This window comes from Xenopus laevis, chromosome 3S (genome assembly GCF_017654675.1).
Source record: "Xenopus laevis strain J_2021 chromosome 3S, Xenopus_laevis_v10.1, whole genome shotgun sequence".
In the NCBI taxonomy this organism is placed as follows: domain Eukaryota; kingdom Metazoa; phylum Chordata; class Amphibia; order Anura; family Pipidae; genus Xenopus; species Xenopus laevis.
In genome coordinates this window covers 32,127,853-32,153,633 of record NC_054376.1, presented here as the reverse complement: position 1 = coordinate 32,153,633, position 25,781 = coordinate 32,127,853, and the positions used below count along the sequence as shown (strand labels likewise).

The following is a 25,781-nucleotide window of genomic DNA, read 5'->3' as shown; positions in this document are numbered from 1 at the left end:
TTAAGTCCAGCATTCCTAGGGTTACAGAATGGCAAACTTGAACACAGTCTGCACTAATGGATAGGATTAAAGGAAGCATTTCAGGGTGCCATACACCTAAGCAGAGTCTGCAGGAGGGGGAGGGTTAATAATTAAAGCTACAGCGAAATAGCAATTGCAGGGAACTCTGCAAGATGCGAAGGGGTTAAACCTGAATGCCCAGAGCTACAGAGAGTAATGTTTGATCAGGCAGCTCGGACACAATGATAGATTAACCCGCTGTCCTATACAAAGGCGCTGTGTTCACTCCCCCAGACGCGAAAGGCGAGCGCTAGGTGCAAGGAACGCCCCGCTGAAAGTAAAGGAATGCGCGGGGGAAGAGTCGCTGTGCCCGTCGCTCACTACAGACCTGGGAACATTACATTGCTATGAATGACAGCAGCCCCAGCACTGACACTAACGTCCCGGATCAGCTGTCCCTGGAGCCCGCCCACTGCAGCCTGGCCACGCCCCCTCCCAGCGACACTGACTTGAAACCCCTTCTCACCCTCTCCGAGTAGAAGTCTGGAAACAAGATGAATAAAGCGGCAGTTGCGAGTAGAGGCAGCGCTTGTGTGTGAGCTGTTGGAGGCGGCAGTCGTGCTCAGCACTGGCACATCCCCTGGCACTCAGCTCACTCCTGCTGCTCTCACCCTTGCTGACACTTTATTGCTTTGGCCTTTAAGTATTATATTTTTTCTTTGGCTGCTGTTTTTAGTGCACTGGCATTGACAAAATTCCTCCAGACCATCCTACTTGTCATTCCATGTCCCTCTGTCTGATCCACTGAATTCCTTAGAGAACAGCCCAGCTCTCCCTGTGGGACTGCCCTTATGCCTATGTGATGGTTCCCTATAGCTGAAGCCACTGCTCTACTCCCTGGACTGACACACAATTTGGAGTCCACTTAGCCTGTTGCACTGACTGACAGCCACCATGAATATGTCCATGCAGGATTCCTCCCTGTGTAATTCTACTGGCAATGAGACCTGCATCGTTAACCCCTTCCTTCAGCCTGCCTGGCAAATCGCTCTGTGGTCCATAGCCTACTCCATCATTGTGGTTGTGTCTGTGGTTGGGAACATCATTGTCATGTGGATCATCTTAGCTCACAAGCGAATGAGGACCGTCACCAACTACTTCCTGGTGAATTTGGCGTTCGCCGAAGCGTCCATGTCCGCTTTCAATACGGTCATCAATTTCACCTACGCCATCCACAACCATTGGTACTATGGACTCATATACTGCAAGTTCCACAACTTCTTTCCCATATCGGCTGTGTTCTCCAGCATTTACTCCATGACAGCAATAGCCCTGGACAGGTGAGTCCCTATCCCTTGTATGAATATGTGTATATTATATAGCAAACCTGTATTATTATTATTCTGACAGTGGCTTAATAGAGCCTGTAGCTGCACCCTTATATATTCTTTAAAAGTCACTTAGAAAGAGATTCAGCCATTCTGCACAACTGGAAGACTTTATAGCACAAAGGCAAAAGACGCAAACACTGAATGTGTAGTTGGAAAAGGGAGGTCGTTAAACGACAACATGCATCTATAGGGCCACACGTTGTTGGAACGTAAAGATACATTTAGAAGAACAAAAGACAGGTTCATTCATTGCCCTGTAATGAATGCAATTAAAATTGTTATTACAATAAATGTGCAGCTATGCTATTCACTGTTAATAGACTAAGTCTATAAGCATTGCTGCTGCTACTGCTGTTCCAAAGAGCATGCAATCTAATTTTAGCCTTGGGGCAGGACGGTTAGCATTGCATAAACAGAGGACATGATGCATTTCCCAAGTCTGCAGAGTATTGTGGGCATCTAAGTGGCAGCTGACTTGGCAGCATCATGAACGTGACAGTTGCGCTGGAGAGGTTACACATTATAGTGGTGGGTGATTGGAAGCAGCCAGCCGGGCAGTCCATCCAGATCATTTGCCAGATTTCTGTTCTACTGATCAGAACATTTCATCCAAGAAACACTTGTATATAGACTGAGAATGTGCCTGTTTCACTCTTTCGTGGAGAATACCTGTGCTGTTGTGCCTCTCTGCAGCTCTCTTATCTTATTGCACAAAAATACCATTCCCTCTAATCTCAAGAGTTTGCCTCCATGTATTTGCATAGAGCAATGGATGGAAAGTTCCCTGGAGACTTTTTCATATTGACCTTGAATACATTTGTTCACAGTGATCCTATCTCCTGGCAAATAGCAGTAAATAGACTTGTTGGAGAGGTGATCCATGTGATGGTTAAGGTTTGCATAACCCCCTAAGTGATGGTTAGGGTTTGCATAACTCCCTATGGCAGCAGCTGCATTTACTGGTATTGCCAGATTCACACGCGAGTGGAAATTGGTGCAGCAAAAACCTGTGTAAAAACAACCTGTGTGAGTGGCAGAAAGGTGCATATTATAGGAGCTCTGGAGATGCAAGGACATGTGGGATTTAGAGCAGTGACAATATTACTGAAGATTAGAGAGCCAAAACATATAGAGATGTCAGCTAACCCCAGGTCATTAAGGAGATAATGATCCAATCTGGTCATTTTTAGGACATTATTTCATGTTACCACTTAGAGTAAAGACACACACGGCGAGTCACCGAAAATCCTTTTTTTTTTTTTAAAAACGAGCATTGGGAGAGGGGGTCTGGCCCGACGGGGGCCATGAGGGTCGGGGCCCACCGGGTTTTTTACCAGTGTCCCACCGGCCCAGTCCGACACACTATCCACTTGTTTGGTGAGGTTGCCAAACGAGCGGATCTTAACCCGATATGCCCACTAACAGCTGGGCGAAATCAGGTGAATCCAGGGGTGCTTCGCCAATGAGGCGAGTTGAGGCTGTCGCCTCAGGCAGCAGCGCCCCACTAGGTACCAGTGGCAGCAAAAATGCTGCTCCTGGTACTTTAAGAGCAAATTTCTGGGGGGAGGGGGGGGCAGCGGAGGGGCCAGGATCGCCCCTGGGTGAATCCGAACGTTCGGATTCGGGGGATCAGGTTACAATGCTGCGAACGGGCGCCGATGGGTCGCAGGACTGCATCAACTAGCAGATGCGGTCCTCGATCCCAGAAAAAAATCAAACTTGACCGATTTTTGGCCGGATATCAATCGGGAGGACCCGTCGGGAGCCCCCACACATGGCCACCTTAAGTGCTCAACCTACATCTGGCCAAATAAAGCTATTCACTAATTGGTTGCTATGGGTTACTGCCCAGGTGCAAACTTGCCCAGTGTTTATAAATGAGCCCCACAGCAGCAGGGACAGTGAGCATTTGTGCTAAATTCTGTCTTTCCATCAAGTTGAGTTGGGATGGTAAATGCCCCCTTTCTAAGTCTGGACTCACTGCTCCCAGGCACATTCAGCAATCACATCCATTGTTTAAATCTGGACACTCTAAGTACATTTGCGTTCTGATCCGCTTACACTTTCTGCTTTTTGCTTGACTTTTCCTTGGTCCCATCATTCTATGCCTCTGGCACTGGGCACTATTTTTTTCCCCGTGTATATGTAACAAGCTTCCTGCATGTTTCATACATTCAGCGCCGGATTTGTTTCCCGGCCAGGCGACCGCGCGGTCCTAGCGCCCGCCTACACTACCCCTTCCCAGCTCGCCGGTGAAAAAGCGCCGGCGCAGCTGGTGTCATTGAATGGGGACGCACACGTCCCCACAATGCGGCTGGGCGGCATGCCGCCCCAATTTTTTGCCGCCCTAGGCCCGGGCCTATGTGGCCTCGCCACAAATCCGGGCCTGCATACATTCAGTGTGAGTAACAAAACACCTGTTCCTGTAACATTGTGAAGCAGTGACACGAGTGTATAGAGTGTATACAGTGTAGCACCATCATTATACAACACAAGTGCAATGCATTATAATGGATGCAAAATGCAGTGCCCATTGAGCCAATCCACAAAGGTACTTGTGTTCTTAGCAATTTGCAGTGACCTCCATTGTGGGTATAAAAAAAATGCTTCAGTGTTTATAATATAGAGAAAAAATTAATGTACTGAATGTATCTATAAGAAGAATTTGTGTTTCTGACAGTAGCAGCCAGAACTGACAGTGTCTGAAAGCTGCAGGAGTAGTCTGGGTGGGTGCCCAGCACCCTGTTTGGAAGTAAAAGGTGTAACGTGAGTGCCAGAAGCCTAAGCATTGTATCCCTGTTGAGCTTGCAGTCAGGCTGACTAAACACTGATGCTCATCCCTTGCTCACATTACTTTGGGAGCCAGATTCCCAATCTCTCCAGTAAGGGCTAAGTTACCCTTTATGCCGGGGATTGCGAGTTCGTAGACAGATTCCTGCCACTGGTGTATGAGAGAGCTTTGGTGCATGTGTAGGATTAAGACAGAATATTTTCTCTTGTGCAGTTGCAAATAGTGTCACAACAAGTAATGGTAACTTGTGTCATGACTGCAAAGGGGATGGTAAGTAATATTCTAAGGAAACGCACACATTTTATCTGCAGCAGTGTCTCCAAACAGAAAGTGTATTTCTATAGATTATCCACAGTACAAAGCCATAGATACAACAAATACATATCCCTATAATAAAGTCACATTTAATCAGTCAATATTTTCAAATACTTCCAAATCTTCAAAACTACAAGCCCCAGTCAACCAGCAGCCTCCGGTAATTACACAATAACTCTTGTATAACATGTCTATTGTATTTTTGCCAACATTTTTGTTTCTGCTCCCGAAACATCCCTATACATAAACATATACATTGAATTGATTCCAAAATTTCTGTTGTAACACCCTATGAGGAATCAGTGCCTGAAAAAAATGCCCAAAATGAATGAAATTGCTCCTTTTTCATTCCAGTGGATCTCTAGAGGGACATTAGACCAACCCCTGGGCACAGAAGAACGACTTGTCAGGCAATGAGCAAAATGAAATCTATTAAGCAGTTACCCTCTCACTCTTCAGAATCTTTTTGTCATTGTCACAGGAGTGGAGGTGGTGGTTGGGGGGTGTTGATTATTCGGATGCAGAATTGAGGGAATCCTCTGTTTATCCAGGAGACTGGGGAATGGCTGGGGTGGATGCTGGCTGCGCTTGTACAAATTCCATGCACATCTGTTTCATTATTAGCTGGGGAACCATAAGATGCTCACTTTCTCTGTCTGATTGCGATGCTTTATTTTTTACTGATTTGTTGTTGTTGTTTTTTTTTTTAAAAAAAATGTTCTTCTAATTTGCACTGCCAAGGGGCTGAATATAAATATTTAATATAAATAAAAGGCCAAATGCTCTGTATGCAAATTTAGTAACATTCAGAGTAGGTTTCTGGGTATTTGGGGCTTAATGCGTTTATTGATTTCATTGTTTTTACTCCCGAGACACTGAAGTCATTATGGGGTCTAACGGCTCTCTAGCATTTTGCCTTTGTGCAGAGCAAGCAATATTATTATTAATGTCTGGTTAAACAGCAAATAATAAGCTCATACCTCAGGCCTGAGGCTGGGTGGATATACTGCGTTTGCTGAGTTTGTACAGGTATGGGATCTGTTATCCAGAATGCTCGGGACCTGGGATTTTTCAGATAAGAGGTGCTTTCAAACAATACCTTAAAGGGAAACTGTCATGGGAAAGCATGTTTTTTTCTTTCTAAATGCATCAGTTAATAGTGCTGCTCCAGCAGACTTCTGCGCTGAAATCTATTTTTCAACTGATTTTTTTTATATTTAATTTTGCAATCTGACATGGGGCTAGACATATTGTCAGTTTCCCAGGTGCCCCCAGTCATGTGACTTGTGCTCTGATAAACTTCCGTCACTCTTTACTGCAAATTTGAGTGATATCACCCCCTCCCTCCCCATGGTAGATATAAGAACAGCACTCAATAGTAAAAATCCATGTCCCACTGTGACTTTGAGTAGGAGAAACAATAGCCTGCCTGAAAGCAATCCCATCTTAAAGTGCTGGTTCTTTCTGAAAGCACATGGCCAGGCAAAATGACCTGAGATGGCTGCCTACACACCAATATTACAACTAACAAAAATACACTTATTGATTCAGGAATTTTATATGGTAGAGTGAATTATTTGCAGGGTAAACAGTGTAATTCAAAAATAAAAACTACACAAAAATCATAACAGAATCCCTTTAAGTCTACTAAAAATTAATTTAAACATGCATTAAACCCAATAGGATTTTTTTTTACCTCCTATAAAGATTAATTATATTTTAGCTGGGATCTAGTACAAGTTACTGTTTTATAATTAGAGAGAAAAAGGAAATCATTCCTAAAAATTTGAATTATTTGATTAAAATGGAGTCTATGGGGTATATTTATCAAAGAGAGAAGTTAATAGTGAAGTACCGCCACTAGAGTGAAATTCCGCCACTCTCCATTCATTTCTATGGGATTTTTATAGGCGTATTTATCAAAGGGTGAACTTTCACTTTCACCCATTGATAAATACGCCTTTCAAAATCGCATAGAAATGAATTGAGAGCTGCGGAATTTCACTCTAGTGGCGGAACTTCACTCTTTGATAAATTTACCGCTATGGGAGATGGCCTTCCCGTAAGTCGGAACTTTCTGGATAACGGGTTTCTGAATAAGGGCTCCCATACGTTTACTATGTCCTGCCTACAGAGGTTAGCTTGGCCATATGGGGCCCTTTAACAAGTGTAAGATGCTGTGTGCAGGTATGAGCATAAATGTCGCCTTGTCAGGGGTGGATTAATGCACAGGCTGCCCTAGGCTGTAGCCTTGGGGCCCAGTATAATCAAGGGCCCATCTAGCTTTTTTTAGATCCACCACTGGACCTTGTATCTTTGAGTAAGGACACACCCCATGTACGAGGTATATAACCCACTGACTGCAAGCAGTAGATATACTTTGTGCCCAGCAGGTAGGGTTACCAACAACCCCTTATACACGGTAAGGCAGCTATTAATATTTTATTAACGCTGGTTCTTTTGCTTCAGTTCTAATCCAGAATAACCAATCAGCAGTATTAACTGATCGGCTGTTGGAAGTCAGACATCTGCAGGGCCGGATTTACATAGCAGACGCCCCTAGGCCCACTGCCGTTTGTCGCCCCTGTCCCCTCCCCTTTATTCGTGCAAATTTTCATGGAGATTGTATCTCCTGTGCATCCCCAGTGTTTTTGAACCAATGTGGGTGTGGTTGGGCAGCATGCCGCCCCCCTAAAATCCTGCCGCCCTAGGCCCGGGCCTAGGTGGCCTTCCCACAAATCCGGGCCTGGACATCTGATTGGTTGTGTGGGTTAGCACACTAGGAACAAACATAACCCTCCCCAAAGAGTAAGATAACCCTACTGGAGAAAAAGTATATGGTTTATGCTCTAACCTTCCCTGTCTGTTTGTAGAATATCCAATAGCCTGTAAATATGACCTTTTTGTTGATAAGGTTTTTTGACTCATGGAGATGAATTCATGCAATTGCATGGCTGAAGCTGATAAAGGGACTTGGTTCAGCACAGCACAGATCATCATACGGATATGCAAACCTTATCAGAATAAATCCAGTCTAAAGTCCTCTATAGCAGAAGGAACAGTAACACCAAAAAAAATTAAAGTGTTTTAAAGTTATGACAATATAATGTAGTGTTGCCCTGCACTGGTAAAACTGTAGTGTTTGCTTCAGAAACTCTACTATAGTTCATATAAACAAGCTGCTGTGTAGCAATGGTGGAAATTGAAAAAAGTCTATATGGTACAGGTTAAATAGTGGATAACTGATAACATAATAATGTACTACAGAGTTTATCTGCTGTGTAACCTGAGCCTTTTCTCCTTTGAATGGCTGCCCCCATTGCTACACAGCAGCTTATTTATATAAACAATAGTAGTGTTTCTGAAGTACACACACCAGTTTTACCAGTGCAGGGCAACACTGCATTATGTTTTTATTACTTTTATTTTTTGATATTACTGTTCCTTTAAAGGAGAAGTCAACCCCTAAGTGCAAAAATACCTCCTCCCCCCCGGCCTACCAGCCCCCCCCCGGGCAAATGCCCCTTACTTGTTATTTACCCCTCCGTGCAGGTCCTCTCCTGCTGAGTGCACAGCAGCCATCTTCTCCCGAGCGCTCTTCTTCTTCTTGGATTCAGCTGCGTTTTCTGGTGCATGCGCAGTAGGAGGCATTTGCCGGCGAGGAGCTACTGCTCATGCTCCAAAAGTGACGAAGTTTCTGAAAAAAGAAATCGGAAACTTTGTGACTTTTGGGCGCATGTGCAGTTGGAGGCATTTGCTGGCATGGAGCTACTGCGTATGCGCCCAAAAGTCACAAAGATTCCGATTTCTTTTTCGGAAACATCGTAACTTTCGTCACATTTGCCTCCTACTGCGCATGCGCCAGAAAACGTCGCTGAATCCAGGAAGAAGAGCGCTCGGGAGAAGGACCTGTGAACTCAGCAGAAGAGGACCTGCACGGAGGGGTAAATAACAAGTTAGGGGCATTTGCCTGGGGGGGCAGGTAGGGAGGGGAGCCTACACCAGGGAGGGATTTTTGCACGTAGGGGTTGACTTCTCCTTTAAGGATGTTAAAGATTCCCCATGAATATGGGCAGAGTTGAAAGTAAATACACAAGGTTCCTGACATATCTGGGCTGAAGGATTACCCCAAAACAGTTTCAACCCTATAAGAGGATGGAGTACACAGATGTTTCCATCATGGAATATGAGGCACAGTTTATGTTTTGCACCATGTAAGGTGAATGTTGATAAAAGGATCCGCACACACTTCTTTCTTTTGCAGTGGGGGGTCACCCCTTCACTTTATTTGTTTAATCACCACCCCATCAACGTTTCGGGGGGGAACACCCTCCCTTCATCAGGATAAAAAGAATTGTGCACATACAAATTTAAAGCTTCATCCCACGCCTCCATTGCCCATAGTGCATTGTGTTTTACAACAATGTTTAACCCTTTAGTGTCAAACTAATTGTCCATAATAAAAAGACTTTTTTTGTCCATTTTCAAATGACGCGTTGTGTCTTAATTCTTTCAATTTTAAAGTGACCAAGTGCAATAAATTACTGTGTCTAAAAAACAGTTACAATCATGATAAAACATTATTACCTTTCGGTTCATTATTACACAATAAATGTTTAAATACCTTACACCCTTGTGATTTATAGCACCCATTTTATTCTATGTTGCCACTCGGCATTTCTTATCTGTAAAGAATAAAAGACATATAAAATGAAGATTAAAATATTTTCATAGGAAACATGAGTAACTAAAATTTTCATTAAGACCTTTTGGTGTTAAAGTTTTTAACAACCATATCCAATAAGCCTCTCGTTTTAACAGTGCTTTTTTATCTATATTCCCTTTCTGTCTATGAATCACTTCCAGTATTTGCCATCTTAATTGTGATACATTATGTTTTGATTCAAAAAAGTGCTTTGCCAGTAAGGTTTCATTTTTAAATTTCTCTTTTTCCTTCTCTATTTTAACCTCTTCCTTCCTCTCTTCTGGCTTGTAATTTCTTATTTTACTCTTATGTTCATTCATACGTACTTTAAAGGCTCTAGAAGTCTGTCCTACATACCCTAAGCCACATGGGCATTTTAGTAAATACACAACTCCCTCTGTGTCACATGTGGCGAAATGTTTCAGTTTAATATTATGGCCCAAAGTGGGGTGTTGACAGACTTCTCCTTTAATCACCCCATTACAATGGCCACAATGAAAACAGGGATAGGTACCTTTCCTGCATGATATGGACCTATCTCTATCTTTTTTAAAATCAGTTCTTACTATTTCGTTCGCCACACTTTTACCCTTTTTAAAGCTAAATAGAGGTTTATTCTCAAACAGCTTGCCAAAGGTTTTATCTCTTTGTAATATAGGCCAATGTTTCATTATAGTCTTTTTAACAAAGTTAGAATGTGGGCCATAAGTTGTAACACACACCACACTTTGTTTGTTATTAGTGACCTTCTGTTTTGTTTCTAGGAGTTCCTTCCTTTCGATTCCTAACACCTCTTCTTTTGTTCCCAATAAATTATTTTTCTCATAGCCCCTCTCTTGAAATTGTTCCACTAGCCTATTCGCTCGATTGTCATATAATTCATTGGTAGAAGTAATTCTCCTTGCCCGAATAAATTGGCTTTTAGGTAACCCTTTAAAGGTTCCTACTGGATGGAAACTGTCCTTCCGTAAAATATTGTTTCGATCAGTATCTTTCTTATATACATCGGTAATAAAACCTCTTTCTGTAAGTGTCACCTGTACATCTAGGTAATTGACAGTATGGGGACCCTTAGTCATCGTGAATTTGATAGTTTCATGTATCTCATTAATATATGTGAAAAATTCTGTCAACATTTCATCACTCCCTGTCCATATTAAAAACATATCATCCACGTAGCGTTGCCACATGGCAATATGTTGCTTGAATATTGGATGTTGTAATATATATGTATGCTCAAATTGATGCATATATATATTGGCGTAGGCAGGCGCCATATTCGCCCCCATACTGGTCCCTTGTATCTGCAGATAGAATTCTTTATCAAAACGGAAAAAATTTCGCTTAAGGATAAATTCTAAACATTCACATAAAAAATTGATTTCATGTATGGGCAATTTTTCTCTGGACAGGTATTCACGACAACACTCAATCCCCTCATTATGTTTGATGGATGTATACAGATCTTTCACATCAATTGTACATAAAATTGGTGTGTGGGCCTCTACTGTTACTTCATTCAGGATATTAAGAAAATGTGTTGTATCTCTTAAACAGGTATCCAACTTTGGTAAAATATCTTGTAGGTATGAATCAACATAAATCGCCAGTGGTTGTAATATTGAGTCTACACCGGAAACAATAGGCCTTCCTGGAGGATTAATTAAAGTTTTATGAATTTTAGGTAATATATAAAAAATGGGAACTCTTGGGTTCTCCTTTATTAACAGGCCTTCTATTTCCGGTGTAATACTTCCTGACATGCATGCCTCATTTAGAAATATTTTTATATCAGTCCTTAATCTAGCAGTAGGATCAACCTCCAATTTACAATAATGACTTGTATTCGCCAATTGGCGATTAACCTCTGACAAATAGTCTGCTGTATTGAGGATCACTATTCCACCTCCCTTGTCCGCTTTCTTAATAGTAATACTTTCATCATTCTGTAAGTCAAACAATGCTTTTCTTTCCTTTATAGTAAGGTTATTAACTTTAGGCACCATATGTGCCTGTAACTCTTTTTCTATGTCACTATGAACCATATTTGAAAAAGTATCCATAGAGGCATTGTTAACTACAGGGTTGAAAGTACTACGATTTTTTAATTTATTGTACATTATATCCTTTTTACTTCTAGGCCAAATCCCCTTGCTCTTATCCATATATAACATTTTAAGCTTAATGGATCTCATGAATTTAAACATTTCAATTTGTACAACAAACGGGTTACATTTGGTAGTAGGAACATACCCTAACCCTTTATTTAAGATAGTCAATTCATGTGGGGTCAGAGTCTTAGAAGATAAATTAATGACCAAGTCCTTTACCTCCTCTTTTTTGGGTAGTGGTTCTTGTCCCCTTTCTCCTTCGGTCCTGCCTCCATTGTGCCCTGCCGTGTATTGGGGCGTCCCATTGCCATTTTGTTTTTTTCTCCCCCTGAATCCTCTCCTTGTGTGTTTCTGTGGGGTAAAAAAGGGCATAGGGGACGCTGCTCCTGGGCTATCTCCCTCCTGGATAGAACCGAAAGTGCGCTCCTGCGAATCACTGGATGATGCGCTTACTCCGCGACGCTCCCTCTGTTCCTCTGCTGACGTCGTCAGTGCTGGCCGGCCACGTGGGCGCTGGCGTCCTCCTCGGCGTTCTCTATTCTCTGCCCAGGTATAAGGAGCCCAGGAGAAGTCTGTCAACACCCCACTTTGGGCCATAATATTAAACTGAAACATTTCGCCACATGTGACACAGAGGGAGTTGTGTATTTACTAAAATGCCCATGTGGCTTAGGGTATGTAGGACAGACTTCTAGAGCCTTTAAAGTACGTATGAATGAACATAAGAGTAAAATAAGAAATTACAAGCCAGAAGAGAGGAAGGAAGAGGTTAAAATAGAGAAGGAAAAAGAGAAATTTAAAAATGAAACCTTACTGGCAAAGCACTTTTTTGAATCAAAACATAATGTATCACAATTAAGATGGCAAATACTGGAAGTGATTCATAGACAGAAAGGGAATATAGATAAAAAAGCACTGTTAAAACGAGAGGCTTATTGGATATGGTTGTTAAAAACTTTAACACCAAAAGGTCTTAATGAAAATTTTAGTTACTCATGTTTCCTATGAAAATATTTTAATCTTCATTTTATATGTCTTTTATTCTTTACAGATAAGAAATGCCGAGTGGCAACATAGAATAAAATGGGTGCTATAAATCACAAGGGTGTAAGGTATTTAAACATTTATTGTGTAATAATGAACCGAAAGGTAATAATGTTTTATCATGATTGTAACTGTTTTTTAGACACAGTAATTTATTGCACTTGGTCACTTTAAAATTGAAAGAATTAAGACACAACGCGTCATTTGAAAATGGACAAAAAAAGTCTTTTTATTATGGACAATTAGTTTGACACTAAAGGGTTAAACATTGTTGTAAAACACAATGCACTATGGGCAATGGAGGCGTGGGATGAAGCTTTAAATTTGTATGTGCACAATTCTTTTTATCCTGATGAAGGGAGGGTGTTCCCCCCCGAAACGTTGATGGGGTGGTGATTAAACAAATAAAGTGAAGGGGTGACCCCCCACTGCAAAAGAAAGAAGTGTGTGCGGATCCTTTTATCAACATTCACGTTGCTAGGGGACCTTGCCGGGTCGACGGAAGAACGCACCACCTCTGCAGGATCAGTGAGATTGGGTGTGCGGTAAGAAAATCACATTGCATTGCACCATGTAAGTGCATCCATGCATCTGCTCCTATTGTACCATACCTCCCATACCTGTCCTTTTTTTCCGCACAATTTTTACAGCCCACAGTCCCTGGTTTGTTACTGAAATGTCCCAACTTTCTCTTTGATCTCCTGCACTGAACAGCCAGAAAAAGATAGAAAGTTTCTGACTTAATTGGCTTTTTGGCAGAGAGCCCAGAATAGATACTTAGATACTCTTGTAACAGTTTAAGATAAGGACGTCTCTTGGGAGAACTTAGACTCACATCTTAAAGGACAATTCACCTTCATTAGCAAAACTGTAATAACACATAAAAACCACAGAAATGTGTTCAGACTTTCATAACTTGCCAAATTTTGTAAACTGAACATGGTGATTAGGGGGTGTGGCCACAAACTGGGCATGGTCAAAAAATGTCGCCGTGCTCCCTGCGGCAAATCTTTTTGTCCCTCTTTCTGTTTCCAAAATGTTGGGCGGTATGTTGTTTTGCAACTATTTTCTTGTAGATTAAACTAGGTAGGGCACATTTTTTCTCATTAGGACCCACCAAAGCAGGTGGCTGTACTTTATTAACTTTCATTACTTGGTCAGAATTTGGATGAGGTTCTGTCTGGCTAATGGTTCCTGTACCCCTGCCTGTGGTGAGCATATCAGAGGTGCTAGGAGTGCAGTACTAGAAGTGCACCAGTGCAAGGAGGCCCAGTCAAGGCAGCAGAAGAAATCCTAAGGAGAGTATGGTTTGCATGTGTTGCTTCACTATTGGTGGGTCATTAGCTAATTTAAAACAAATATGTGTTGGCTGTGGATGGAAGAGGCACAAACAATTACTCCATTTGGTCTTAAACTCTGCCTACCAGTTGTATTGCAGCAGACATACCATCGTTCTTGCATCACTTTCTCTTATGCTGCTGTAAGATTTAATAGGTCTAATTCTAATGTCTAATTCTTTTGGGTTGTTGACCTATTTGTCTTACTTGCCTCTGGTCTTTATAGAATGATTGGGACATTATTTTGGGCACACCTCCAACTAAACCCCAAGCCAGCACTGTTAGTGTTACAGTGGCAGATCCACAGGCAGCTGGGGCATTACACAAAAGGATAGACAAAGCCAGATTACTGCAGGCTGTTTTGATTTTTTCAGTTACTGTTCTATTTCTCTTTGTTTTTCTTTGGAAGAGTTGATTGCATTTCCCTAAGTCTGTTTAATAATTCCCGAGCCTGTTAAATTGATGCAAACAGTGGGCTAATTTACTATGGGCAAAGCACAAGCGTTGGTGCTAATGGGCAACATATTGAGCCCTTGGCCACCCCATGTACAAAGCTGGTGAATTTCAAAACTATTATACATGGTACCTAACCGTGATGTAACTCTTGCATACTCATTTTTGCTTGGCTCCAGCTCCCCAGGGTAGGCACAGTGACCTACAACCACTTTTAGATCTAACATATCAGAGCTAGGGTGGCTAGGGAAACAAGAGAGCATATCCCTTAAAAAAAAGTCTATTACAAAGTTAGCCATTAGGATTATGTAAGAAACCCTAAAATGTGTGCTTTTTCATACCCTTTAAAGGGATACTGTCATGTGAAAAAAAAAAATGTTTTCAAAACACATCAGTTAATAGTGCTGCTCCAGCAGAATTCTGCACTGAAATCCATTTCTCAAAAGAGCAAACAGATTTTTTTATATTCGATTATGAAATCTGACATGGGGCTAGACATATTGTCAGTTTCCCAGCTGCCCCCAGTCATGTGACTTGGGCTCTGATAAACTTCAGTCACTCTTTACTGCTGTACTGCAAGTTGGAGTGATAACCCCCCTCCCTTCCCCCCCCCCAGCAGCCTAACAACAGAACAATGGGAAGGTAACCAGATAGCAGCTTCCTAACACAAGATAACAGCTGCCTGGTAGATCTAAGAACAGCACTCAATAGTAAAATCCAGGTTCCATTGCGACACATTGTTACATTGAGTAGGAGAAACAACAGTCTGCCAGAAAGCAGTTCCATCCTAAAGTGCTGGCTCTTTCTGAAATCACATGACCAGGCAAAATGACCTGAGATGGCACCTACACACCAATATTACAACTAAAAAAATACACTTGCTGGTTCAGGAATGACATTTTATATTGTAGAGTGAATTATTTGCAGTGTAAACAGTGTCATTTAGAAATAAAAACAACATCATAAAAATCATGACAGAATCCCTAAGTACGGTGTTTCATGTGGCCACTAGTGCCCCTGGCTTTGTGAATCTTGAAAGGAGCCAATCAGTTCAGGGGGACAGTATGCCACCCCTCCAGTATGCAATGCTGCCAGCCACATGCAGAGCCACATGGAGAGAGTCCAAAGGTGTATCTCTATCTACTTTGTATTTTACCACCCCTAAATGAATGAGCCCTGTAGTCTCTGTAGTCTCTGACAAGTGTGGTCTAAAATATCAGATATAAAGCACAACAGAACGGCAGCTTTGTGTTGGAAAGACAAGAGACTCGATAATCTGATTACACTTCGTTTTACCATATTTCTATTCAGCATTGATTATTTCTATGCAATTATTTCCAGCACCAACTTGCCTGAGAATAAAAGTATAGACTGAGCATAGGTAGGTTTTATATATAAGAAGAACTCTCTGCCATCTGAGAATTATGTATCAGTTCTCATTCTTGTGCATTAATTAAATTGGCTGTACAATGGAAGCCCAATAACCCTTATTCCTCAGCTGTCTGTGTGTTAAATACTTTTGTACTTATTAAATCCTAAAGACTTGATTAAGAAATCGAATCGCTGCTGTCAGTCCCCAGTGCCAGCTGCACATAACCTGGAAATTGCCTGCGTTCTGCTGTTATGTACTAGCAAAGACAGTTTCTTTCTCTGTGCCTCAGAACCATCGCAGAGCTTGAATCATAGCCTGGAATGTAAAGTGTGTTCTCACAGGACATATGGAAAATGCAGCCTGTATATTCCTGCCTTTCCTATGGTTCTGTATTTTATTCCTGCAGATGAAGAAATAAGGTTAATATGCAGTGGGGTGACTTTCATTTGTGTGATTTCCTAGAGTACACAAATATTGTCTTTGGCAAAAAGAATTAGTAGAGTTTGCACAGCAATCTGTTGAATTTAAGCAAACTTTACCTGGTAATGTTTAACAATAAGTTGGAGAGACTAGTAAGCTTTTTTTATGAAACAAACAGAAATCAGAGATGTCTTTCGGGAAATTTGTTCCAGGCATTTTACATACAGCACAGCAAGCCATGTAGCAGCCAGGCTAATAGCAAAGCAATAGCTATAGTAACAGTAACTGTATAATAGCAATGTTTGGGAAGGGATTGTGCCTGTGGGGATAACACGTATAGCAGAGTGTGAAGGGAGTCTAGGTAGGGGGGAAGGTAATAGCCTCTGTGGGATAGCAGGTATAGTAGGGAGAGATGGTGTCTATAGTAACAGTGGATAATAGTCTCTTGGAAGGGAGTGTGACTGTGGGATAGCAGGTATAGTAGGGAGAGATGGTGCCTATAGTAACAGTGGGATAAAAGTCTCTGGGAAGGGAGTGTGGCTGTGGGATAGCAGGTATAGTAGGGAGAGATGGTGCCTATAGTAACAGTGGGATAAAAGTCTCTGGGAAGGGAGTGTGGCTGTGGGATAGCAGGTATAGTAGGGAGAGATGGTGCCTATAGTAACAGTGGATAATAGTCTCTGGGAAGGGAGTGTGGCTGTGGGATAGCAGGTATAGTAGTGAGAGATGGTGCCTATAGTAACAGTGGGATAAAAGTCTCTGGGAAGGGAGTGTGGCTGTGGGATAGCAGGTATAGTAGGGAGATGGTGCCTATAGTAACAGTGGATAATAGTCTCTGGGAAGGGAGTATGACTGTGGGATAGCAGGTATAGTAGGGAGAGATGGTGCCTATAGTAACAGTGGGATAATAGTCTCTGGGAAGGGAGTGTGGCTGTGGGATAACAGGTATAGTAGGGAGAGATGGTGTCTATAGTAGCAGTGGGATAATAGTCTCTGGGAAGGGAGTGTGGCTGTGGGATAGCAGGTATAGTAGGGAGAGATGGTGCCTATAGTAACAGTGGGATAATAGTCTCTGGGAAGGGAGTGTGACTGTGGGATAACAGGTATAGTAGGGAGAGATGGTGCCTATAGTAACAGTGGGATAATAGTCTCTGGGAAGGGAGTGTGACTGTGGGATAGCAGGTATAGTAGGGAGAGATGGTGCCTATAGTAACAGTGGGATAATAGTCTCTGGGAAGGGAGTGTGACTGTGGGATAGCAGGTATAGTAGGGAGAGATGGTGCCTATAGTAACAGTGGGATAATAGTCCCTGGGAAGGGAGTGTGGCTCTGGGATAGCAGGTATAGTAGGGAGAGATGGTGCCTATAGTAACAGTGGGATAATAGTCTCTGGGAAGGGAGTGTGACTGTGGGATAGCAGGTATAGTAGGGAGAGATGGTTCCTATAGTAACAGTGGGATAATACTCTCTGGGAAGGGAGTGTGGCTGTGGGATAGCAGGTATAGTAGGGAGAGATGTTGCCTATAGTAACAGTGGGATAATAGTCTCTAGGAAGGGACTGTGACTGTGGGATAGCAGGTATAGTAGGGAGAGATGGTGCCTATAGTAACAGTGGGATAATAGTCTCTGGGAAGGGAGTGTGACTGTGGGATAGCAGGTATAGTAGGGAGAGATGGTTCCTATAGTAACAGTGGGATAATAGTCTCTGGGAAGGGAGTGTGGCTGTGGGATAGCAGGTATAGTAGGGAGAGATGTTGCCTATAGTAACAGTGGGATAATAGTCTCTAGGAAGGGACTGTGACTGTGGGATAGCAGGTATAGTAGGGAGAGATGGTGCCTATAGTAACAGTGGGATAATAGTCTCTGGGAAGGGAGTGTGGCTGTGGGATAGCAGGTATAGTAGGGAGAGATGGTGTCTATAGTAACAGTGGGATAATAGTCTCTGGGAAGGGACTGTGACTGTGGGATAATAGTCTCTGGAGTAAGAGAAAGGGAATATGACTGTGAGACAGAAGGAATTTTAGGCCAATAAAGCAACAGTGAATCTATATATCAGTGTATATTAGTGTTGTACAGGTACAGATTTTCCTTTGTTAGAGTGATTGCTTAACAATAAAAAGCTCTACTTTACAAACAATGTGGCCCATCACAGTGTGTTTTGGTGCCGTCTCTACTCTGGTGCTAATGCTTTGCTTGCTATTGGTTCTGATCTTCAGTTTATTTGCCAACTTTTCATACTGACACTACAAAAAAAAAGTTAAACCAAGCGCTAGGATTAGAGCACACAAGAAAAAGAATGTAAATTCTGCTATATTAGGTCTGCTAGACTGCAAAAAAGTGCCGTGTAGCAAACCTGTTAGAGCAATAATTTTCTTTTTCTTTCTTGACTCCTGTAGAAGCAGTGGAGTAATTAGACATTAATGGGCCCCACAGCAAATTTTTTTCAGGCCCCCAAAATGTTTAGAGGTTAAATGTTTTACCAATATTTATTGAAACTGTATATGAATGAATTAGGGCCTTATGAGGCCCCTATATCTCCTGGTACCCCATGCAGCTGCTTCCTCTGTAGTTACACCCCTGTGTAGAAGATAAGGGGATAGTCAGGCATTACAGGTGTGCTCAGAGTGTCAAGCACCTTGAATCATTTCCCTGGAGGTTGCAGTCTTCACTATACTGTAGGTTCTGCAATTAATAGCCTCCCCAAAAAAAAAAAATATCTTTCTCCTTGTACTAAAATGCCTCCTGTTTCCGCCATCAGTTGGGGTAACACGTTTGACTGGTCGAGAAGCCAGATCCAATAGTGATTACTCATTCCAGACAATGCAGGGCTGTCATTCTTTGAACCAGTGAAATCAAAATATACCAATATACAAAGTGCAACCCATATAATGCACTTTTTGGGCGACTAGAGCATGTGCTTAATCATTTTTTGGAAGACCCATGAGCAGCAGACACAGTAGTGTTTAACTTCTGGAATGAGTGTGCTCTACACGTGGGAGTTAGTGGAATGCAACAAAGCATCTCTCTACTACAAATAATAAGCTGTTGTAGAACATACAACGCCCCCAGTGGCGGCTTTTGTCTGAGTCCCTTCCTAATTTGGCCACATAAATATTGGATAACGTATACTGTAGCATAATGTCACTGACACTTGCTATATACTGTATTTATCTATATATATATATACTATATATCAGTAAGGTCTTGCTATATATATATATATATATATATATATATATATATATATATATATATATATATATATATATATATATATATACGCACACATATATAGACACACTTGGAAGAATATTTTGCATTAGTGGGATTACAGAAAGTCCGTCTGCAGCCAACCAGATCCTGCTACCAACAATGTGTCCTTTTTCATCTGCCAAGTGATGAATGAAACTGCAGGAAATTCAAGTGCTAAATATTTCCCCTTTCTTCCGACTCCAATATACTTTCTTTTAAGTGGCCCTACTGAAATAAGTCCCTCATTCTAACAGATTTCGAGTCATAAATCAAAAGGTTGAATGCATTTCAGCATGTACTGCTTCATTTAAAATAAATGACTAAGCTACTGACTTAAAGTCTCTTAAGAATTTTTATGGTCTGCTACAAAGGGAACGCGGCTGTTTATCTATAGGTCTTGCTGCTGTAAATACAGGATCGGACTTGGTGACTGAAACTAGTGCCATTAGGATTTATGCTATAGAGCAGATGCTTTTGCCTTTTATTTTTCAGGCAAATGTGTCACAGATATAGTATAATATTCTAAAACTGCATGGTTTATTTTAGGAACAAACTGTCAGGTACATTACCGTCTGTTTTGCAACCACAGTCCTTATCATATACAGCCAACTACTACTTTAAACTTCAACCCCTTGTAGGCAAGTTACCTTTCTATACCTATACCTACCGTATATCTATTTTGGGAAATAAAAAAATGCATTTTTGCATGTTAGGATTCTATTATTGCCTTGCTTTTTAACTTTTCTCCAAGGAAACTCTGTGAATCAGCGTTGGAACCCGATAATTTGGTTTAGAATTAGTTATGCTCCTCGTTTCTATAACTATTTCATCTGCCATGTAAAGAATCTTACACTAGCAAAGGAGATCACGGGATCCCACCCTAAACAGCAAGGGGAACTTTTCATGGGTCCCAACTCATAGGATAAGAATCACTGTATTGACAGTTTACAATATTAGCCTTGTTTTCAGCCAATTACATAAGAATTACCATGTGCAAACTTTTGGGACCCTGGTATAGAACTGTAAATTGGCCTTCAGGACCCCCTGAATTTTACCTGCTGTGATTGCTCAGAAAAAGCACAAGTTTGGGATTTTGTGCTAAGCACATGGTCCATATAGACTTGTACCAGGGGAGTCTCAAGTCCCTTTGAAATGTAGATAAAAAAACTCTACTGGACAGCAAACAGGTACAGCTTCTGTGCAGTTTATTTAGAAATGCAATGTGCTACATTTTTTCTGACTTCATGGGTCCTTCCTCTTGTGAAATCTCCCATGCCATAATTTATATTATGTTATATATGCCCTTTATACTAATATATGTGTCTGTGACCCCCACCATTGTCTTTGCCACCATGTGCTGCCATATTAACCATGCAAGTAGTTATATTTTTGTTGTACATACAATTTACTGATGACATTAAAACTGGAACATAAATGCAGTTGCTGCACTACGGGATCTGTAATCCGGAAACCCGTTCATCCAAAAAGCTCTGAGTTAGAGAAAAACTGTCTCCCGTTATCCTATCCGGAAACCCGTTCATCCAAAAAGCTCTGAGTTACAGAAAAGCTGTCTCCCGTTATCCTATCTCCCATAGACTCCAGTTTATTCAAATAATGCAAATTTTTTACAGTGATTCCCTTTTTCTCTGTAATAATAATACAGTACCTTGAAATTGATCCAAACTAAGATATAATTAATCCTTATTGGAAGCAAAACCAGCCTATTGGGTTTATTTACTGTTGACATCATTTTATTCTAGACTTAAGGTATGAAGATCCAAATTAAGAAAATATTCATTATCTAGAAAACCCAAAGCATTCTGGACAACAAATCCCATCTCTGTATTAGGGATTAAATACAGGTATGGGACCTGTTATCATGAATGGTCAGGATCTGAGGTTTTCCGGATAATAGATCTTTCAATAATTTGGATCTTTATACCTTAAGTCTACTAGAAGATCATGTAAACATTAAATAAACCCAATAAGCTGGTTCTGATTCCAATAAGGATTAATTATATCTTAGTGTGGATCAAGTACAAGGTACTGTTTATTATTACAGTGAAAAGGGAAATAATTTTTTAAAATGTCGATTATTTGGATAAAATGGAGTCTATGGGGGAAATTTACTTACCTCCAAAAATCCACCAGCGTTGGCTTTGCGCACATCGCAACACTTCACCAGGCGTAAATTCAGATGGACATCGCTAATTTACGAAGATCCGAAGTTGCGCACAGGGTACCGAACGCTTGCGAAGTTGCGCTAGAGATAATGCGATCAGCAGTTCGAAGTTACGATATCGTTGGCTAATTTGCATACCACGTGCAGTTAAAGTACAATGGACGTATATGTTGCAGCAAATACATTACACTACACAAGGCCAGGGAACCCTAATAAAATAAAATAAAGTTATTATATTGCCCTACACATGAGCCCAGTGTATAGTTTATGTGCCATATGTTAGCAAATTTAGGGGGGAAGGAGGGTACCCCAAAAAAAATGTACGATCTTTTTCAGCCTATCTCCCTGTAAAAAGGAAAAGACGCCAGCGTTTTTTGGGACATAGAAAATGTTAAAATTTTTTTGAACCAAGTTCTATCTACTCTATTGCACTTCGCCTGGTCTGAGCTGGCGAAGTCAACTCTGGCGCAAGAGGTAACGTTCAGGAAAATCCGCATCTTAGTGAATTAGCGTAGTTACATCCATTCGCCAGTGCGAAATTCGCCTGGCATTAGAGTGCGAAGTAGCGCCACAGTCTATCTCCTTCGCTAGCAAATTTATGCCAGGGACCCTTAGTAAATCTTCGCCAAAAAAAAAAAAATTTTCGCCAGCATTAGCCACTTCGCCCTTTAGTAAATTTGCCCCTATGCGAGATAGGATAACAGATTTCCGGTTGACGGATCCCATACCTGTACATTAATAAAAGTTGTGTACAAGGACACAGAAACCCCACACTATAAAAGAACAAAGAATGTATTTTTTTTGTAGGAAAGCTAATATAATGTATTGGGCTATTGGAGAAATGCCTTTAATTTGCCTGTGCGCTGAAGAGTTAAGGATTTCATTACTAAAAAGTGAACTGGTGTTTATAAACACGGAGAAGCAGTTCTGCGGATGCTTTGTTAATGTTCATTTATAGAGGCTGATGACTTTTTTGTACCCTGGCGTTAAATAGCTGGAGAGGCGGCACACACTGCTCATACAGGAGCCATTGAAATGAATATGTATTTCAGCGCCTGATGTTAATTAGCTCCGTCTCTATATTCAGCCAGAAAGAGAATACAAGTGGCAGAGACAAAGAAAAAAAAAGAAAGATAGAAAGAAAAGCTGCCGTGTACACAAGACAATATGTCTGATTAGCCCAAATTTGGCAGGTACTTTGCAGGAACAGCTGCAAATATTCTACATTAGAGAAAACACACTGAATGAATACATTTCCCTGATTGACAAAATATAAAAAGTGTTCTTAATGTGATGAATGACAGTCCAATTCTGTATTTCTTTTGTTCTAAAGGAGGCTTTTTTTTAGAGTTGGCTACAGTTCACTAGAGGAGTACACTCCAGCACTCTGTTCACCTGTACAGGATTCCTAAGGGAATAATTATTGAAGGGCAAAAATAGAGTTTGCTCCATAATATCCTATACAAGTAAACAGAGAGATGTGAAACCTGCCTCGCAAATTGTGATATACTCTGTTTCCACTCTTGGTCATGGAGTACTTGCTCAGCTCACTTTCAGGCTTTCTGTCATGCCAGTGTCCATATTTGTGTAGGCAAGACAGGCCCATACCCATAGAGTCCCTTAACTCTCACCGGGGGCAAATTTACTAAAGGGTGAAAATTCGCCAGCGTGACGTCATTTTGGCACTTCGCCGATTTACTAACGGGCATTATTACGCTAGTGAAGGAGATAGGCTCTAGCGCAACTTCGCACTCTAACGGCAGGTGAATTTTCGCTCTGGTGAAAGAGCGTTACTACTCAAATTCACCAAGTTTTTTATTTTACTGAACGTTACCTCTTCCCCCCGTATGCAAATTATCTAACTTCGCTATACCTGGCGTAGTAACGCTAGTGCAACTTCGCAATCGTTCAACGAAACTTCGCAATTTAGTGAATTAGCATTGTCTGTGCGAAGTTGCGCCTGGCGAAGTGTGGTGAAGGCGGCGAAGCCGTCGCTGGCGAATTTACGCCCGTTGAGTGAATCTCCCCCCAGGTTAGTAGTCAGCAACATTTCTGTTAATTTACTATAACCCAAAATCATATACCTAACAACCCCAAAAAGTATATTAATAGTAAAAAGATGCAGGTTGAGAGTGTTGCTCCTTTAAATAATGGTACCAGTTGGTTGTAACAGATATAGAAAAGGCAAATGTGCTAAATCAGTTCTTTTCTTCAGTGTATACAATAGAGGAGTCAGAGTTCCAAGACTTACTTTATAGCTGCACTGTTGGCTCAGCTCAATCTAGTCAGTGGTTGACTCAGGATATGGTTCATAAAGCTTTGATAAAAATTAATGTGAACAAGGTGCCAGGGCCAGATGGAATACACCCCCGGTTTCTAAGAGAGCTTAGTTCAGTTTTAGACTCTTTAGCCTCTATTTCTAATTTTCTCAAATTCACTTTCATCTGGATGGTACCTATGGATTGGAGGAAAACTGAAGTCATTCCAATATTTAAAAAGGGATTTAACTATGCAGCCCAATTAATTCCATCCAGGATTCGACATCCTTGCAACAGGATCTTGACAAACTGACAGTCTGGGCAGCAAAGTGGCAGATGAAATGCAATATAGATAAATGTAAAATCATGCATCTGGGATGTAAAAATATCCAAGCCACTTATACCCTTAATGGGACTGCACTAGGCAAATGCATAATGGAAAAGAACCCTGGAGTCCATTGATAAACTTGGCTGTAGCAAGCAATGCCAGTCAGCAGCATCAAGGGCAAATAAGGCCTCGAGCTGTATTCAAAGGGGCATTGATTCGCAGGAGGAGGGGGTTATTCTTCATCTGTACAGAGCCCTGGTAAGACCCCATCTTGAATATGCTATACAGTTTTGGGCTCCATCACTCAAACAGGACATTATTGTATTAGAGAGGGTACTGAGAATGGCAACTAAGCTGGTAAAAGGTATGGAAAATCTTAGCTATGGGGAAAAACTGGCCAAATTGGGGATGTTCACGCTGGAGAAGAGGCAATTAAGAAGTCATTTGATAACTATGTATGAATATATAAGGGGATCATATAATAATCTCTCTAATTCTTTATTTACCAGAAGGTCTTTCCAGCTGATGCAAGGTCACCCATTCCGATTAGAAGAAAGGAGGTTGCCCCTAAATATTCAGAAGGGGTTTTTTTTACATTGAGAGCTGTGAAGATGTGGAATTCTCTCCCTGAATCAGTTGTACAGGCTGATACATTAGATAGCTTTAAGAAGGGGTTGGATGGCTTTTTAGCAAGTAAGGGAATACAGGGTTAAGGAAGATAGCTCATAGTACAAGTTGATCCAGGGACTAGTCATCTTGGAGTCAGACAGGACTATTGTTTGCCCCTATGAGGCAAATTTGAGAGGCTTCAAATGTTTTTTTTGCCTTCCTCTAGTTCAACTAGCAGTTAGGCAGGTTATATATAGACTTTCAACTAACTTAGTATGTTACTATATAACAAAGTTTCTGCCATCCTATCCTTGCTATTCAATATTCCCTTCACATTATTCCTAGGTAATAAATTATATTATAGTCTGTATGCCCAACCAGCCAATAGATCTCAAGCTCCCTGTCCTTATCAGTCACTATATGTTTAACTATGTCTGGTACAATGTTGATCAGAATTTCTACACTTGGCCTGCAGATAACAGACATGATAAATAACTGAAGTAACACGACTGACAAAAGCATCAACCTTCAACGCGAAACAGTAGCTGAGGAAAGTATTTTTGCAAGTCAGTATCCTACATTGCAGGATTATTTTTGAGCCAACACTGCTCAAGATGCTGAGGTCCCTAGTCACTGTAGATGTTTAGTGGAGCTTTAGACAAAACCAACTAAGAACAACATTAAGCCACGCAGAAAACACCAGCAAGCTTTCCTTAAGTCATGTTTCCCAAAGCAACCAATCAGCATTTTATTTCAGCTGTTTAGTTGCATTAAGAATACTGAAAGCCAACATCTGCTTTGGTTTGCTGGACCAAAAACAAACTTATTTTGCTCTTGTTTCCAGAAGTCTTTCCCTTAAGGTGTAGCACTTGCTTATCCCCAAATGAAACGCCTGCATGCTTCTACAGTCCACAGTTTAAAAACAAAAAACTCGAGGCCAAGTTGTTAGTGAGATAATCCTGATGAAGGGGCCTGCCGCTGATATGTTGAATAAACACAGGGGAGATTCTCATATGGCAGAGTTGTGTGTGCCGTAGTTTTGTTAGTAAGGGAAGCCTGCCATCCTGATGTTGTATGTCCAAGTTGTAGGCATAAATGCTGGAATGTACCAACATACAGTCCTTATTAGCAGAAAACAGACCTCCATCAGGGACTAACACTACTGAACTGGGTTGCGTCAAACAGCTGTTTTAACCAGTGCCAGATGCTTGGTT

At 41.3% G+C, this 25,781-nt stretch overlaps 1 protein-coding gene across 1 annotated transcript in view; it reads left to right on the top strand.

The window, feature by feature from the left end:
* The first annotated feature begins 407 nt into the window (after positions 1-407).
* The window catches only part of tacr1.S (tachykinin receptor 1 S homeolog), a 132,066-nt gene continuing 106,692 nt past the window's right edge, over positions 408-25,781 (top strand). The window contains exon 1 of the mRNA XM_018255192.2: positions 408-1,340. Coding sequence (XP_018110681.1) covers positions 955-1,340 — 386 coding nt within the window. The 5' untranslated portion in view covers positions 408-954. The remainder of the gene's footprint in view (positions 1,341-25,781) is intronic.